This window comes from Pteropus vampyrus, unplaced genomic scaffold, assembly GCF_000151845.1.
Source record: "Pteropus vampyrus isolate Shadow unplaced genomic scaffold, Pvam_2.0 Scaffold419, whole genome shotgun sequence".
Taxonomy (NCBI): Eukaryota; Metazoa; Chordata; class Mammalia; order Chiroptera; family Pteropodidae; genus Pteropus; species Pteropus vampyrus.
The window spans coordinates 339,403-358,220 of record NW_011889200.1 but is presented as its reverse complement, the minus strand read 5'-3'; the positions used below and the strand labels follow the sequence as shown (position 1 = coordinate 358,220).

Genomic DNA, 18,818 nt, shown 5'->3' with positions numbered 1-18,818 from the left:
CATTAAGTTTGTGAGTTGCATCCATGCTGATACCTGTAGTTACATTTTATTCATTTTCTCTATTGTATAGTATTCCATTTTATGAATATATCATGCTTTAGCCACTCTCTTGCCGATGAACATGTATGTTGTTTACAAATAATGCTACAATTAGTATCCTTATAACACCTCCTAATGTACATATGCAAGTCCCTCTAGGATAGCCACCCAGGAGTGCTGACTTATAGTGTATGAGTATCTTCCATTTTACCAGATATTGCCACAATGCTATTGAAAGTGGCTGTACTCATTTATATTCAGCTAAAAGTATACTGTGGTTCTTATGGCTCCATATGTTCACCAATACTTGGCATTCTTGGGCCTTTAAATGTATGCCAACATCCTGGGTGTTAAATGGTATCTCATTGTAGTTTTGTTAAGCATTTCCTTTGCTTACTAATGAGACTTCATAAGTTACTTGGTCATTCGTGTCTTCTCCTCTGCGAATTGCCTATTCATATCATCTGACCATTTTTATTCGGTTGTTTGTGTTTTTCTTATTGATATGTACAGAAGGATTCCTTAAAATGACTCAAAAAGCACAAACCATCAAATAAAACACTGATAATATGACTGCATTAAAATGAAAGACTTCTGCTTAGTACAAGACATCAGAAGCAATGTTAAAAAGATAAGTCACTGGCTGGGAGGCTATATTTGCTAAATAAGCAGCAAGAGATTATATTCAGAATTCTTAAATGATCTCTATATATAATATGAAAAATTTAATCATATAATGGACAAAAAGGAAGAGGCAACTCACGGAAGGTCCCTGAAAGGTTAATAAATGTGTAAATACATGTATAATTTCACTGGAAATCAGGAACATGCAAATCAAAACAAAGAGATACCTTTTAAATATATTAGACTGGCAAAAAAACAGTCTAATACTACAAAGTCTCTGTAAGGATGTGAAAGAGATCTCTGAAACCCTGCTCATGGAGTTGAAGACATACATACTCTATATCACAGTAATTCCACTCCTAGGCAGGTAATCTAGAACAGTGATTCATAAAATGTCACTCAGACCAGCATTAACAGCATCTCCTGGGAACTTGGAAATGCAAATTCTTAAGCCCCACTTGACCTACTGAATAAAAAATTCTGGGGGCAGAGCCCAGCAATGTGTTTTAACAAGCCTGCCAAGTGATTTTGGTGCACACTAAAATTTGAGAATAACTGCAACGGGTCAAATATTTATCCAACTTTTCTGACTAAGATCTATAGGAAGAAATGCATTTTATGTTCTAGCCCATACATAGCCCCCTCCTTCCTCTTCCTCTCTCCCTCCCCGCCCCCTCTCTCACAAACATACACTACCACACACCCACGAACACACACACAAAACAAAAGCTTCAAGAAACACTAATTACCCTTACTCTATGGGATGCATTTTAATTTTTCTATTCTATTTAATTTCATTAAAAATTGCTGGTCGTAACGTATGAGTTGTGCAATAATGTCTGTTGCAGAATTGCTTGTAATAGGAAAAATGAAAAGAAAAAAATCTTCAGAAGAATGGATAAATGAATTATACATTTCTACAATGGAATACTACATAGTCGCTTATATCATTAGAAATAAATTTCAAAAACATGTATGAGTCAAAAAAGCAAGCTGTAGCAAGATATGCAGAATATGATTTCATCTATACAGACGTAAAACTATGTTTATGAATATATAGCTATAAAGTAAAAATATAAAACAAGGATTATTTATACCTTTACTTAGATATTTGCCAATTTCTTAAGACTTTGAGACCCTGTGCTTTCACTTCGCTGCTTAGCTACTAGCAACTTAAGTCATATGAAAGCCAGGTAAAACATTCTAAAGAGCAAACTCATATGATAACAGTAAACTCTACTACTCACAACCAGGCAGTCAATTATTTATCGAATAATTCCCAAGGCATCATGGCTACCAGATATGGCGGTCTTATGAATACTACTTGATTTATTAGTACCCTAGGATATTGGAGGTTACTTCAGGGCTTCTAGTAGGTATGGACTAGAGTCTTCTCAAGATTTCTTTAAAATTCTAAGGGCAGCCTAGGAACACAGAAAACCACAAAGAATATCATAGGAAATATGCTACTTATACAGTATGCAGAGAAAGAATAGTCAAAGTCAAGGAAAAACACAATCACTATGTCTATGAGACAATTCTTTGGTATAATCAAAGCGAATTTAAAAGTATTACTTTAGGTAGAAATAAATTAAATGAAAACAACCCATGTTATTTTTTTTCTTGGTTTAGCCTATACCTTGTTTGGCTCCCCTGGATTATATGAAGAAAACATAGGAATTTTTCGGATCTCTTCCTCTGACAAACGATTTCTCTGGATCTCATCTTCTGGGACAAATTCTATTGGCTGCGTCAGCTTCTTAGGCCCAGTCCAACACTGCTCAGGTGAATTATCAATAACTTTTGCCACATGGAGACTGGGACCTTTACCCTGTGCTGCCTGTTTTCCCTTGTCCTGGAGTAATGACGGGTTCTCAGCTGTGCCACTATCTCCCACTGATGCAGCTGAGACCAGTGAGTGGGAAGCAAAGGGTTCACCTCTCATAAGTTGGAACTCTTCGAGACGTTTTTTCATTATCATCTCTTGGTAAAAACTTTCCAGGTTGTTCATGGGATCACCTTTGTTCTTCTTTTGGGGTTCATCTGGATCAAGACAAAGAGATAGGGAAGTTCTACAAAGCCTACCAATACAACCTTTGACAATAAAAATTAAATCTTGGATTTCAGATACAGAAATTCTGCTAGGTCAGGTGTTTAAAACCTGCTACAAATGACAACAGTATATAAATAGCGACTTTATTATTGTGCATCTCAAGCAAGGCTGGCACTATTGTGAGGCAACTGAGGCACCTGTGCTGCAAAATAAAGGAGGTGCTCACTCTCAGGGGCGCGCAAGTACATGCACCTAACTGATAAGGACATTTGAAATATGTAAGCAGTATGACATAATCACACGTTACAAGATTCATAATAATTCCTTAGAATCATCTAATTCCAAGTTCATATTCAAGTGGTCTTAATTATCTCAAAGATATCTTTTTACACTTGTTTGTTCTATTTAGGATCTAAATCAGCCTTTGGCTGTTCTATCTCTTAAGCCTCTTTTATTTTAAAGCAGTATCCCTTCTTTCCCACCCCTCCAACCCATTTCCCCCCATCCACTGATTTAATAGAGGAACCACAACATATGTTCACAGAAGAAAGGAATTTGATTGTTTCCTACAGAATTGTTTAACTTGTTCCTCAATCCCCTCCATTTTTTACAAATGGTCAGTTAGATCGAGAGCTATTCTATCCAATACAATATCCGATGGCCACATAAATCTATTAAAATTAATCTTTTAAATGTCAGTTTCTCAGTTAAACTAGTCATATTTCAAATGCTCAACAGCCATGTATGGCTAGTGGATATCATATTGGAAAGAAAAGATAAAGACCATTTATATGCTCAGGAAAGTTGCACTGGATATTGCTGATCTAGAGGTTTGATGAGACACGAGTTCAATATTTTTAGGCAAGAATCCTTCGTAGGTAGATGTGTACTTCCTATTAAATCATGAGGCACATAATGTTTGGTGGTTCCATTTTTAGTGATGATAAAATTGATCAGTGGATTCAGGTGGTGTTAGTCTGATCCCTCCATTATGAAGTTTACCAATTCATCTTTTACCCCATGGGTTTTGCATCCATTGATGATCACTGCCTAGATTTATTAAGAGTTGTAAAATGGAACTCCCCTAAGTCTACTCTTGTGTATTTATTAATTTTATTATTTCTTTTGTATTTATTACCTGGAATCTATAACGCACTTACCGTCATCAACTATTTAGCTTCTCTACATATAGCTCATACATGAAAGGCAGGACAAATGCTTGATTCCTGCTCCCCACCCTCCCAATTTGCCACCTATGAGAGTAATGAGTTGATACCTTAGAGATGTCCAGTGGTGACCAATGATTATTTTTAATTACGAGATCGTGTATTTTCAAACATTTGATGTGTTTTAATTAAATGTATTCATTATTCTTTTTTAGTGGTCAATTTCTCCTACTTAGTCCCTTCAAATTGGATCCTGTATTGCTTTTCAGTTTTCTGGCACAGCAAGATGTCCCAAGCTCATCCTGCACACTTCCTGATTTAAACCTGGAATATTTCTCCGAGGACCCCTGGCTCCTTTTGGTGGGAAATAGTATTTAGCGGCACAGTGTGTTGCTAGATTGTTTTCATTGCTGTTCAGACTTGTTGCTTTTAGGCCTTGTCGGTGGACAAAACCAGGAATTTTTTTTTCCAAGAGAAAAATAATGAGTTTATACTTGTGTTTCCACTTCCATTTTAAGATTATAAGGTTTTTACTCAAACTTCTTGATTTTAGTCTTGCATTTTTTTCACATATGCTTAAAATATTGGCTTCTAACATAACAAATTTATTAGCTTTTTCCTACAATATTATTTATAGAATTTTAAAATGTCAGTAACAATACTATCGACAATAAAACTACTGAATATAGTTTTATATTTCTTTGCAGTTACTTTTGTCCTTAAAATATATCCCATTAGGAATGTATGAATTGTTTTAAATTCATTTTAAATGTTTTCTCTGTATGGTTATGCTATTAACTTTATTTACAGTTAGATTCGTCTGCTTCGGGTTGTTTATAAATTTTAGGAATTTTTTTCCCCTTTTTGATTTTTTAAAAATTACGTAAATGTGTTCTACAGTACCTCCACAGAAGTCTCACTTCCATCTCTGTCCCCCTCATCCCATTCCTTTCCTTCTCCATAAATAATAATTTTTATTAGGTTTTGGCTTTATGGTCCCATTCTTTCTTCTTTGAAAATATAAGCAAATATAAGCAACACATATATATGTATCTGTATAATTCTTTAGTTATACCCTTCTCCTACATAAATGGTAACTTACTATAAACACTGTTCTACAACTTACTTTTCTGCACTTAACAATATATACTGGAGATAACTCTATATTAATATGTAGAGCTCTTCCCCTTCCTCTTATGGCTGCGTAATACTCCACTGTGTGGATGTACAATGGTTTATTCGACCACTCCCTACTGATACACACTGGCGTTGTATCCAGTCTTTTATGCTATTATGACTAATGTCCTGAAAAACAGTCTTGTGCATAAAGAATTTTCTATTTTCCTAGTACATCTTTGAAATAGATTCCAAGAGGTGGCTTTGCAGAGACAAAGGGTCAAATGTGTATGTAATTTTTCTATATAGTGCTAAATTTCACTCTGTAGGAGTTGTACTTTTCTGCCTTTCCACCAGCAAGGTATAAGAATACTTATGGAAGGATTTCTTAAGTCCCCCAAATCACTAACCATTAAAGGAAAATATTGACAAATTCAACTAAATTAAAATAAAAAACTTCTGGTCATCAAAAATATCAAGAGAAAGCAAAGTCTCAGAATGAGAAAAGATATTTGCTGCCCAAATAACCAATAAAGAAGACAACCATTAAGAAAATGGGCAAAAGTTGAAATGAAAAGGTGCCTCACGAAAGAAGAAATGCACAGGGCTAATAAATATATGGAAAATTACTCAACCATATTAGAATTCAGCAAAATGCTAATTAAGAAGAAAATGAGATACTAATAGGAAACTGCCACATTGGCAAAAAATTAAAAATACCAGTATCATATATCAGTGAGACTGGAGAGCAAATGAAACCCTCATACATTGCTGGTAGGAATGTGCAACCATAGTGCAAGCCACAGTGCTATTATTTATTAATGTCGAATATATGCTCATAATATGACCCATCAATTCCACTCCTACATACATACCCTAGAAAAATTTGGGCATATGTGTACCAGGATATAATAATAAGAATGTTTAGATTAGTGTTGTTTATAATAGCCTGAAACTAGCAAAAATACAAGTGTCCAGCTAAGAATAATCAATTATAAAATTGTAGTAAGTTTATATAACGAAATATCACATTCCAATGAAAGTGAACAAATTTTAGCTACACATGACCAAGTGGATAAATATTTTGATGTATACACTCAAAAATATTTACTCAGTAACTATTCAGGCACTATTCTAGGTTCTTGAGATACATCGATAAATAAAACAAAGATCCCTACCTTCATAGAGCTAAGTCAATTATATTAGAAAGTTATGTTAGGAGGTTATGAGTGCTATGAACAAGAAAAAAATACAGCAGTATGGGGTGATGGAAGTGCTAGGGGATGATAATACTGGTAGTTGCAATTTGGTCTGGGTAGGTCTGGGTAGATCTCACTGAGGTGACATTTAAGAGAAGACTTAAAGAATGTAAGAGAATCTACCATGTCGACATTAGAGTGAGGGCTCCAAGGTGGGAGTATGTCTTGAAAATTTTTTAAAGTTTGAAATCATATAATGTATTTCTCTGACCACATGAAATCACATTAGGGATGCACTACTGGAAGAAATCTGAGAAAACAAAAATATTTGGAAATTAGACAACACACTTCAAAATAACCCATAGGTCAAAGAACTCACAAAGGAAATTTAAAAATATTTTGAACTAAATGAAAATGAAAATACAACATATCAAAATTTCTGGATGTAGCTAAAACCATGCTCAGAGAGAAATTTTTAGCTTTAAACACCTATATCATAAAAGAATAATGGTTTCAAATCTATAACCTGAACTTCCAACTTAGGAAACTAGAAAAAGAGAAAACTAAACACAAAGTAAGCAGAAGGAAGCAAATAATAAAAGATCAAAGAATAAACCAGTATAATAGAAAACAGAAAAATAGAGAAAAATCAATGAGACCAAAAGTTGTTTTCTTAGAAAAGGTTAACAAAATGGCAAACCCTGAGCTAGACCAAGAAAATAAGAGAGAAGACAAAAATGAGTAAAATCAAAAATTAAAGAGGAGGCATCTTAACCAACCTTAAAGAAATGGAAATAATCCTAAAGGAATATTATAACTTTAGGCCTACAAATGAGAAAGCTTAGATAAATGGACAAATTCAAACATAGATACAAATTACCAAAGCAGATTCAAGAAGGAGAATAGCTGAATAAACCTATAATAAGTGAAGAGGTTAAATTAGTAACCAACAAACTGCCCACAAAGAAAGTCCAGGTACAGGTGGCTTCATTCATGAATTCTACCAAATATTTAAAGAAATAATATCAATCCTGCACAAACACTTTCAGAAAATAGAGGAGGGAATATTTTCCAACTTATTCTGATGTCAGTATTAAATGGAAACCAAAGCTAAACAAAGACATCACAAGCTAAGAAAGCCACAAACCAATATCTCTCATGAACACAGACAGAAAAATCTTAAACAAAATATTAGCAAGCCTAATCCAAAAACATATAAATGATTATACACATATAGGATTTATCCGAGGAATGAAAGACTGGTTTACCATCTAAAAATCAATTAATATAATCTATTATACTAAAGATTAAATCCTTAAACCCCATGAGCACCACAGTAGGTGCAGAAAAAGAAATAAACAAAATCCAGCACCCACTCATGGTTTAAAAAACCCCAACAAATCTCAACTAGAAATAGAGAATGACCTCAATCTGCATGGTAGGCTGAATAATGGTCCCCCAAAGATGTCCACATCCTATTCCCTGGAATATGTGAAAATGTTACATGGCAAAAGGGACTCTGCAATGTAATTAAGATATAGCTCTTGAGATAGGGAGATTATCTTGCATCATGTAGGTAGGCCAAATGTGGTCATAAGCATCCTTATAAGAAGGAGGCAGGAGGGTCAGAGACGGAGTAGAGGATGTAGTGATGGAAGTAGAGGGCGGAGTAATGTGATCAAAGGGCCATGAGCTAGTGAATGCTGGTGGATTCTAGAAGCTGGCAAAAGTTTCCCTAGAGAAGTCCAGAAGGAATGCGGCCCTGTGGTCAACTTGATTTTAGGACTTCCAACCTCTAGAACTGTAAGAAAAGAGATCTGTGTTGCTTTAAGCCACTAAAGTTTATGGTAACTAGTTACAGAACCCATAGGAAAGAAATATATTGCTAAAGAGCATGTTAAAAAAAATTAAAAAAAAAAAACAAAAACAAAAAACACGAGAGCTAAGATCATAGTTAATGGTTAAAAACTGAATGTTTTCCCCCTAAGACTGGGAACAAGGCAGGGATGTCTGCTCTCACCACTTCCACTCAACATTCTACTAAAGGTTGTAGCCAGTGCAAGGAGGCAAAAGAAAAAAGACTTCCAGATTGGAAAGGAAGGGTAAAACTGTCTTTATCCAGAGGCGACATGATTGTCTATGTAGAAAATCCTATGGTGTCTACAATAAAACTACTAGAACTAATAAAAGAGTTTAGTTACAGAAAACAAGACTGATATATAATAACTGTATTTCTATATACTTGCATGCAACCATCAGAAGATGAAATAAGGACTTATTGGGGGGATCACTTTGTAAGTTACACAAATGTCTAACCACTATGCTGTACACCTGAAACTAATATAATATTGAATGTCAACTCTAATTGAAAAAGAAAAAGTGAAATAAGAAAATTCTATTCAAAAGAGCGTCAAAATGAATAAAAACATTTAGAAATTCATACAAGTGTAATATTTATAAACTGAAAACTACAAAACATTGCTGAAATAAAGTATAGAAGATCTTAAAAAAGGAAGAGATATTCCACATCCATGGATTAGAGTATTCAATATTATTAAAATGGCAATCTTCCCCAAATTGAATTATAGATTCAACACAATCCTTATCAAATTCCAGCAGGCTTTTTGTAGAAAAAAAGGATATAAGCGACTTCTAAAATTTACATGGAAATACAAAATATCTAAGTAAAGAAAGCAATTTTAAAAAAGAGGAACAAGACTGGAGAAGTTAAACTACCCAATTTCAAAACTTACTATAAAGAGATTGAGAACATAAGAACAGGCATATAGATCAATGGAACCAAAATGAGTGTCTAGAAATAAACTCTTACCTTTGTGGTCAACTGATTTTTCAGCAAAGGCGCCAAGATAATTCAATAGGGTAATAATAGTTTTTGCAATAAATAGTGCTGGGACAACTGAATATCCATTCACAAAAATAAGCCCTTGGATCCTTTATCTCACACACAAAAATGAACTCAAAATAGATAATAGATCTAACTGTAAGAGCCAAAACTATAAATATTCCAGAAGAAAACAGGATCATATCTATCTGACCTTGAATTCAGTCAAGATTTCTTAGATATGATACCAAAAGTACAAGTCATAAAGGAACAAATTAAAGAATTGAACATTAAAATTAAAAACTTTCATGCTTTATTTTTTATTTTTTTAATTTTTTAGGCAAGGCAACCCTTGACCTCACAGATTGCAAGGACCTCGTCAGTTTGCGATCCCTTATTTTTTTTATTTTTTTATGCCTACAGCACCTGGTCTTTCTAGGTGGTCTCCCATCCAAGTACTAACCAGGCCCGACCCTGCTTAGCTTCCGAGATCAGATGGGATCAGGTTTGCTCAGGGTAGCATGGCCGTAGACAAAACTTTTGTGCTTTAAAAGATATCATTTAGAAAATAAAAAGAAAAGACAAGCCACAGACTGGAAGAAAATATTTGCAAATTATATTTTATCCTATAAAGGTCTTGTATTTGGAACACATAAAGAACTCTTACCACTCAATTGTAAGAAAACAAACAATTCAATCAAAAAAAATGGGTAAAACACTTGAATACATGTTATCAAAGAAGACACATGAATGGCTAATGAAGACATGAAAAAATATCCAAGATTATTTGTTATTACAGATATCTGAATTAAAACCATGAAGAGATATAAGTACATACTCACTAGAATGGCTGCAATAAAAAAAAAAGGCAATAACAAGTGTTGTCAAGGATGTAGAGAAGTAGGAATGCTCATACGTTGCTGATGAGAAGGTAAAATAGTATAACCACATTGGAGAACAGTTGGAGGTTCCTCAAAAGGTTATACATAGAGTTACCATATGACCCAAAAATTCCATTCACGCAAGAGAAATGAAATCATCCACACAAAAACTTGGACATGAATGCTCATAGCATTATTCATAATAGCCAAAAAAGTGGAAACAACCCAAATGTCATCAAGCGGTGAAGGGATAAACAAAATGTGGTATTATCCAGACAATGGGAAACTAGTAATAAAAAGTAATGAATTGCTGATACAAGCTACGAAATGAACAAACTTTAAAACCATTATACTACCTGAAAGAATCCAGATTCCAAAGATCACATAAGATTACATTAATATGAAATACCTAGAAACAACAAATTTATAGAAACAGAGGCTTGGGGTAGACATGGGAATGATTTACTGCAAATAGTCTCAAGGAAATTTTGCAGAGTGATGTAAATGTCCTAAAATTGGGTTGTAGTGATGACTGCACGATTCAATCACTTCACTAAAAACCTCAGCCAGTTTTCTGAAAAGTGATACACCTTTTCAGAAGGATAAAGTTTTGTCCTTTTCTTATGGGTGCTGGTGAATAAGTCTCAAGATCCTATAGACTTAATGACATTTGTATTCTTATAATCTTGGCAGTATTTAACAGAATAGCCTGACTTTTGCAGGTGAAAGTGGGATTTCTTGATTAACATTTTAAAAAAAGAAAAGTCCTTGATTATGTAATCTATTAGACAAACTGAAATGAATGATGCCTTTCTGAAAATAAAATCTACTCAAATGAAAACAAAAAAAACCTGAACACTTCCAAAAGGTGAATTTCATCGTATGTAAATTATATACCTAAATAAAGCTGTTTTAAAATTAAGAAAAAATACTATTCAGTCTCCCAAAATGTTAGAAGGAATAGAAAATAGAGAAAATATAGTGACGTTAAAGACATTAAAGAATAATTAAATGAATGAAAAGGTATACCACATTCATATTTGAAGATCTGCATTGCAAATACACCAATTGATTTAAATACTCAATGGATTCTCAATCAAAATCACCTGAGACGGACAGACACAGAGAAAGAGAGGTACTGTGTGTATGTGTGTGTGTGTGTGTGTGTTTGTGTGTGTGTGTAACCTTCCAAAATTTCCATGGTAAAGTAAAATGCCAAATGCAGACTAAACACTTTTGAAGAAGAACAAGGCAGAAGAAATTGTTCTTCTGTTATACTAGATATAAAGACATTTAAAAAGCTAAACTGTATGATGTTGATTTTGCAATAGTCAAAAAATACCAAAGGAACAAAAGAGAGAACCCAGAAAAACACCCATGCATACATGAACATCTACGACAGAGCTAGCAATACAATAATACTTCAGGGACGATATTTTCAATATATGATGTTGGAATAGAGGGTTATCTATATGAAAATAAAAAAGAAAAGAAACTGAAATCCCACTTCATACCATACACATAAATCAATTCCAGGTAGATTAAAGATTTAAATGTAAAAGAAAAGAACATAGCTTTTAGAATAAAGAGCAGTATCTTCCTGAGCTCATATAGGGAAGGATTTATTAATAAAAGCACATAAAGCACTAAGTAGAAAAAATAATTAATATATTTTATTACATATGAATGAAGAACTTTGCTTCATTAAAAGACACCATAAAGGCACTGAAATAAGCCACAGAATGAAAATTGGCATTTTTAACAAATATAACCAACAAAGAGCAAGTATCCCCAATAATAAAGAACTTGTACGAATTTATAAGAAATGCACGAAAAACTAGAGAAGAAATTTAGAGATAGAATATTCAGGACATACAACCATAACACTTCCCCACCTACCTCTTCTCTGAAGCAGTACTGAAAGTCAGTAGTGATCACTGAGCTCTCACATATCCCAGGGCTTTGGGGCTGAGCTATTGCTTTGATAAATGCCTAAAGTGACCTCTGAATCAAGACTACACCTGGACATAGATACAAACAGATGAAAAGACATTTAGGCAGAAAATAGACATTTTCGCATTTGCCAAATAGGCAAAAGAATGGAATAGTCATTTCATAAAGGAGACTATCCAAATGGTCAATAATCCTGAGGTTTCCAACCTCATTAGCTATCAAGAAAATGAAATTAAAACTACAATGAAACAATATAGATCCAGACTCCTGAAAACTATCAGTCTTGAAAGAAAGACAGACACACAGACACACACACACACACACGCGCGCGCGCGCTCACACTCACACTCACACTCACACACGGGAACTGTTCTAAAGCAAACTAAATGCAATGTGTAATCCCTGATTGCATCCTGGATTTGAAATTGAGAAATCTAATCACGAACTGTATATTAGATAATATTAGTGTAACTGTTAAATATCTTAAGAGTGATCATAATACTGTGATTATATAGGAGAATGTCCATGTTCTTAAGAGACAATATAATAAAGTATTTAGGAGTAAAACCTCTTAATGTCTGAAATTTGCTTTTTAATAGTTGAGCGATAAACAAACTAACACACACATCCTTGTATAAAGGAAGAGAGAGGTAAAGCAAATGTGACAAAATGCCAATAGTTGGTAAATATAGGTGAAGGATGTGGGCGTACTATTTCAATTTTTCTCCATGGTTGAAATTTTTCAAAGCAGAAGGTTGAAGAAAATAGCACTTTACTAAAGACTAAAAAGAAGTGATTTAAACGAATGCTAATTATTAAGAAAGGGAAGAAAGAATACAATAAAATATAAGGAAATATCCATCAGATTGGAGTCTGACAATATCCAGTATGGACAAGGATATGGAGCAACCTGAACCTTCACACATGGTTGGTGGGATTTTAACCTGGGATAATCCCTTCACAAAAGAGTTAACATCTATTAAAGTTGAAGATGTGTGAACTCTTCACCCCTCAGTTCCACTCCTAGGTATATACCCTAAGAAACTTCTGCACATGTGTCCCAGGATACATGTACAAGAATGATCACAGTAGATCACATTAGATTTCTCAAGACTGATATATATAGCCTACTAAATGGAAACAAGCCACATGTTCAATTACAATAGAATGGATAAATGTTGGTATGTTCATAAAGGAATACTATACTGCAATGAAAATGAATGAACTATGGCTATATGCTACAATATGGATGAATCTCACCAACACAATGATAAGTAGAAAAGGAAGATCCAATAGAATACATACAATTCATCAATAGGATGCTTTAAAACAGGGAAAACTAAACACTGTCTAATGCTGCCTTCATGAGTGGTAAAAATATAAATAAAAGAAATTATCATCATAAGTCAAGACAGTGGTTATTCTGGTAGGCAGGGGGTTGTGATTTCTGAAGGTCATACAGAGACTTTTGGAGTACTGACAATGTTTTCTTTCTTGACCTGACTGAACATGTATTTTAATCTCTGGCATGATCTAGTTAATTATAAAAATATTGTTTTTAAGAATAGAATAAGAAGTGAGGAAGTGGAGATAAGTGATTGCACTAGGTTGAACGGTATCCTTCCAAAATTTATGTCTACCGAGAACCTCAGAATGTAACATTATTTGGAAACAGGGTATTTGCAGATATAATTAGTTAAGATGAGGTCACACTGGATTAGACTGGTCCTTAAGAAGCAATGTAAAGACACAATGTAAAGATACAGGGAGAATGTTATGTGAAGACAGAAGCAGAGATTGAAGTGAAGCATCTATAAGTCAAGGACTGTTAGCAACTACTAGAAGCTAGGAGACAGGCATGGAACAGATTCTCCCTCAGAGCCTCCAGAAGGAACCAACATCGCCAACGCCTTGATTTGAACTTCTAGCCTCCAGAACTATGACAGAATTTCTGTTATTTTAAGCCACCCAGTGTGTGGTACTTTGTTACAATAGCTCTAAGAAACTAATACAGATTTTGTGGTGGGAAATAGGGTGCTGCTGTAACAAATAGCTAAAAACGTGGAAGTGGCTTGGGAATTCGGTTAATGGGTAGAGGCTGGAAGAATTTTTGAACTGCTTGACAGCAAAAGGTTGGCTGCCTCGAAGAGACTGTTGGTAGAAATACAGATGTTAACAAGGGTTCTGGTGAGAGCTCAGAAGGAAGTAAAGAGGACAGAAGAGAAAGGTTCTGTCATCTTAGAGATTACATACATCATCATGAACAGAGTTGCTAGAGAGATGAACATTAAAATTGCTTCTGATGAGGCCTTAGAAAGAAATGATGAACATTTTGATACTGGAAAAAAGGTGATCTGTGTCATAAAGTGGCAGAAACTTAGCTAAACTGAGTTCTGTTGTTAGGTGGAAAGTATTCCTTATAAGTGATAAACTTGGATATTTAGCTGAGGAGATTTCCAAGAAAAGTGTGGAAGATACAGCCTGGTTTCTCTTTGATACTTATAATAAAATGAGAGAGGAGAGAGAGAGAAATTGAGAAATGACCAGTTAAAAAAGGAACCAGCACTTGATGATCTGGAGAATTCTCAGCCTATCTAAGATAACGTTCTCTGGAAACAGGGCTGGTGGTGTGGCTGGACAAATTTTCACTGAAGAGATTAAGTGTATGAGTCTTCGATCCAATCAACCATCTTAGCAGAAGCCAGGAATAGAGGAGGGGTTATCCAGAAAGGATCTGTGGGGAATTCTCATATCTCATGGTTTGACTCTCTTGACATACATAAGAGATTGACAAGGTTTTTGAGAATTTTATACAAGAAGAAACAGTGCCATCCTGGTGTGAAAGTGACAGACACACAACAAAATGAAGGGAAGATGACTCTGAGGGCAATCTCACAGGTACAAAAACCAAAGAGGATGGGGCTGCAGCTGCCATGCGAGGGTGAGAAGATGAGGCTGTCCCAGAAGGCCCAGAGAGGGATAAGACAGAACACTGAGTTCAGAGCATCATCCTTAGGCCTTGAAACCTAATGGAATTTGCTGTGCTGGGCTGCTAACTTGCTTAGGACCAGTAACACCTTTACTCCTTCCTTTTTTGCCCTTTAAGAATGGGAATGCCTATCCTATGCCAGTCTCACCACTGTGTTTTGGAAGCAGATAACTTGTCTAGCTTCACAGGTCTCTGGACAGAGAGGAATTTTGCCATGGGACAGAACATACTCAGAGCCTCACGGACACCCGATTTAGATAATGAGACTTGGGACATTTGCGAGTTAATATTTAGATGAGATTTAGGACTTAGTCTTGAAGCTGGAATAGGTTAAGACTTTTGGGGATGTTGTAATGGAGTGAATGTATTTTGCATGTGAGATGGTTATAAATTTTTGCAGGTCAGAGGGAGGACTGTACTGGTCGAATAGCATAACCTGAAAATTCGTATCCATCCAAAGCCTCAGAGTGTGACTTTATTTGGAAATAGTGTCTTTGCAAATGTAATTAATTGAGGCCATACTGGATTAGGGTGGGCCCTAAATCCAAGACAAGTATCCTTATATAAGAAGGCCATTTGAAGACAGAGATAGACACAAAAGGAGACTGCCCAGTGATGACAAGGCAGAGACTGGAATGATGCATGTACAACAAAAAGGAATGCTGGCAGCCACCAGAAGTTAAGAGACAAGGAAAGATCTCCTTCTGGAGTCTTCATAAAGAGCATGGGCCTGCCAATACATTGATTTCGGACTTTTAGTGGCTGTGAGAGGATAAATTTCTGTTGTTCTAAGCCACTAGATTTGTAGTAACTTGTTATGGCAGCTCTAGAAAAATAATAGTGACTCCAGAAAACTCTTCCAAGAAATTCTGTTATGGAGAAAAGGAAAAACTATTGATACACACCATATGAATGAACCTCAAAATGATCGTGCTGAGTTAAAGAAGCTTTACACAAAGAATACATAGTGTATGATTTCAGTCAGCTGAAGCTCTAAAACAGGCAAAACTAATCAATAGAAAAAAAAATAAAAAAACTGGTTGCCTCTGGGAGGGTTGGGTGGGAATTGCTGAGAAGTATGATGGAACTTTCTGGGGTGATGGAAATCTATGTGTTGACAGGAGTCAGGTTATGCAGATGCAGTGGTGTGCTGGAGATGGGTCAATGACTTGCACATCTCTTCCCAACTCCATGTTCAGTGATAACATACTGGTAGCCTGAAATCGGCCATGAAGTCGGCCTTGAAATCGGTGAGAGTATGTAAACCACAGAAATTGGCAAATAATACAAATCAGCCTTTTTTTTTGCTGGAGAGCTGGCTGTTAACCATTTACCAACACATCACTACAAAGATATATACATTGATTGCATGCAGATTTTACATCAAAGAAAAATGTAAATATTTAGTTCTAACTAACAAAATGCATACTGGAGTATTTAGGGGGACACGTATCTACGCTGACAATTTATTTTAAATACATCAATAAAGTAAGACGGATAGAGGGATAGACAGGTGATAAAGTACAATATTAATGGTAGAATCTAGTTGGTGATATAATGGATGTTTGTGATAAGATTCTGTCAGCTTCTCTATGTACTTGAAAAATTTCATTAAAGACTGGGAAAAAAACCTTTTCCCATTAGGATATCAAAAATATTAACATATATACTTAATCCTATCCTTTTTACTGCTTCAATTTTTACATTTCATTTTTTAAACCAATTGCTACCTATTATGATATATAATGAAGGGAGAGGATCTAAATGTATTGTTTGCTCAACAACTGAAGGGCATTTTTTTGTTTTTATCATTTTTTAAAGCTAGGTCATGGTAGGAGTATGTACACCATGGAAAATGGTAAAGGGTACAACTCATGTTGAAATCCCAAAAGGAAAGAAGAAATACTGAGGATAACTGATGGAAGTCCATGAGGAGAGAAAAGGGATAGGATCTAGAACAAAGGTATAAAGATTCACTTTAGGCAAGAAGGATGACCTTAGCACTGAGTTGAGATGGGAAAAAATGACGGTTAGGATGCAGCAGTTAGCAGAGAGTCAGGCAGAAAGTGGAAGGTTCTTCCCAATGGCTGTGTTTCCTTTGAAGTAGGAAGAAAGACTATCTGCTAAAAATAATAAAACAAAATAGAAAAGAGTAATGGAGATCTAAAATAGTATTTGTATGAGATGAAACACAGAGCTGATTAGGAACTGGGAGAGAGACCGCTGAACAAGGAAGAAGGCTCTAGACAATACCAGAGATGAGGAACTTATAGAGGCACTCATCAACAGTTATATGATTTTTCTCTAGTAGTGCTCAAAAGCCATCATGCAGAAATAGAGAAAGCAATTAGCTGGACAGATTCAGAGTTGAGGTTTTGCTAGATGGGTATGATTCACAGACAAGGAAGCAAGGAGAATGATTCATCGGCAAGAACGTGGGTAAATAATGCATGGTGGAGTCTAAGTGAGATGTGGAAGGAAAAGGAGATAAAAAGGCAATGACAGATTTGGAGAAAGAAAATGGTCAAGGAATTGGAGATTTTGACAGGGTTGAAGAGATGGAATAATGAGTGTTAAAGAGAGTTGTGAGAGCCAGGATTAGAAGAAGGTTGTGGTCACAGAGTAATACACTAGAGTTTAAGATTTCAGAGGAAGTACATTTCTAGAGATAATATATGCTGTTTTCCCACTGATTTAAGGTTAGAAAATGGGAAATGTGTTACTCTTCCCCCAAAAAAATTATTCTCAAGAAATAGTAAAATCACATTTAATAAACCACAAAACCTTTTGAAATCACATATGCAAGTGCCATGATCATCATCACAGACTTATGTGTAAAAATAGACTTAGATTTATGTCCTACCATGGCCACTTAATAACTGACCTTGAGAAAATCACTTATCCCCTCAGAAGCTCAATTTTGTTATCTGTAAAATGATTATAATACTGCCACTATCTTGTAGAGTTACTGTAAGGTTTAAATGAGTTAATGTGCAAAATGCTTAGCACAAGGACTGGCACAAACAAGCCCTTAAAAATTATTAGCTATTAGGACTTCTGTTTCTTGGTAAGATGAAGTAAGCATGCTTCACCTTGTCTCTCTCACTGAATACAGTTATAAAACCTAGAGAGAATTGGTGGAACATCTGAAGACACTGAAAAGTACATAGTAGCAGGGAATAGGTAAGACACCCAGTATTTGAAATAACAAAGAACCCATGCCCAGACATAGCATAATCAAACTGCTGAAAGGTAAAGAGTAAAAAGAAACTGTTTAGTTGGGAAATGATAGTCTTTCCAACTAAAGGTACCAGGACCACTGGATATCCATATGCAGAGACTAATGTAGACCTAACCTTATACCATACATATAATTCAGAAATTAACTCAAAATGGTTCACAGACCTAAATGTATGAGCTAATGGTATAAATCTTCTAGAACACATATGAGAAAATCCCTCTGACCTTGGGTTAGAAAGAAACCTTAGTTACTGGGCCAAAACCAGAAGTGATTGAAAAATATAATTAGTAAGTTAGACTTCATCAAAAGCACAAACTTTTAAGCTTCAGAAGATGCCATCAAGAGAGGTGACATCAGTAAAAATGGTAGAGTAAGGACTCCTTAAAATTTTCTCCTCCATAAAGGCAATGAGAACACTGGTAGAAAACTGCCAGAACCAACTTTTTCAGAACTGTGGAAATTAACCAAAGGCTTGCAGCAATCTGGGGAACATTTATTCAAGAAAAATTCAAGAACATTTATTAGTGAGCTGAATCTCAGTAAGAATAGTAAGTTTTGTGGCATTTTAACATGCCTTTTTCTCATCCTTTTCTCCCAGGTCTGTGGTAACCTTGAAAGCCAATCACCTCAAATCACAGTGAAAACAGCAGCCTGGCAGCCACTGGAAGAGAAAGACAAGGTTGGAGCTCATTCGAAGCACTATTATCAGAGAATT

At 35.2% G+C, this 18,818-nt stretch overlaps 1 protein-coding gene and 1 non-coding gene across 4 annotated transcripts in view; both read right to left on the bottom strand.

Moving 5' to 3' along the window:
• Window positions 1-18,818, bottom strand: part of RBM41 (RNA binding motif protein 41) — a 57,892-nt gene that overhangs the window by 23,035 nt on the left and 16,039 nt on the right. For all 3 annotated transcript variants that reach the window (XM_011380969.2, XM_011380970.2, XM_023523829.1), the window contains one exon: window positions 2,303-2,706. In XM_011380969.2, the coding sequence (XP_011379271.1) occupies window positions 2,303-2,706 (404 nt within the window). The remainder of the gene's footprint in view (window positions 1-2,302; window positions 2,707-18,818) is intronic.
• On the bottom strand, window positions 9,454-9,572 carry LOC111732010. Its single transcript, XR_002777397.1, has one exon. It is a non-coding gene; the product is annotated as a 5S ribosomal RNA (ribosomal RNA).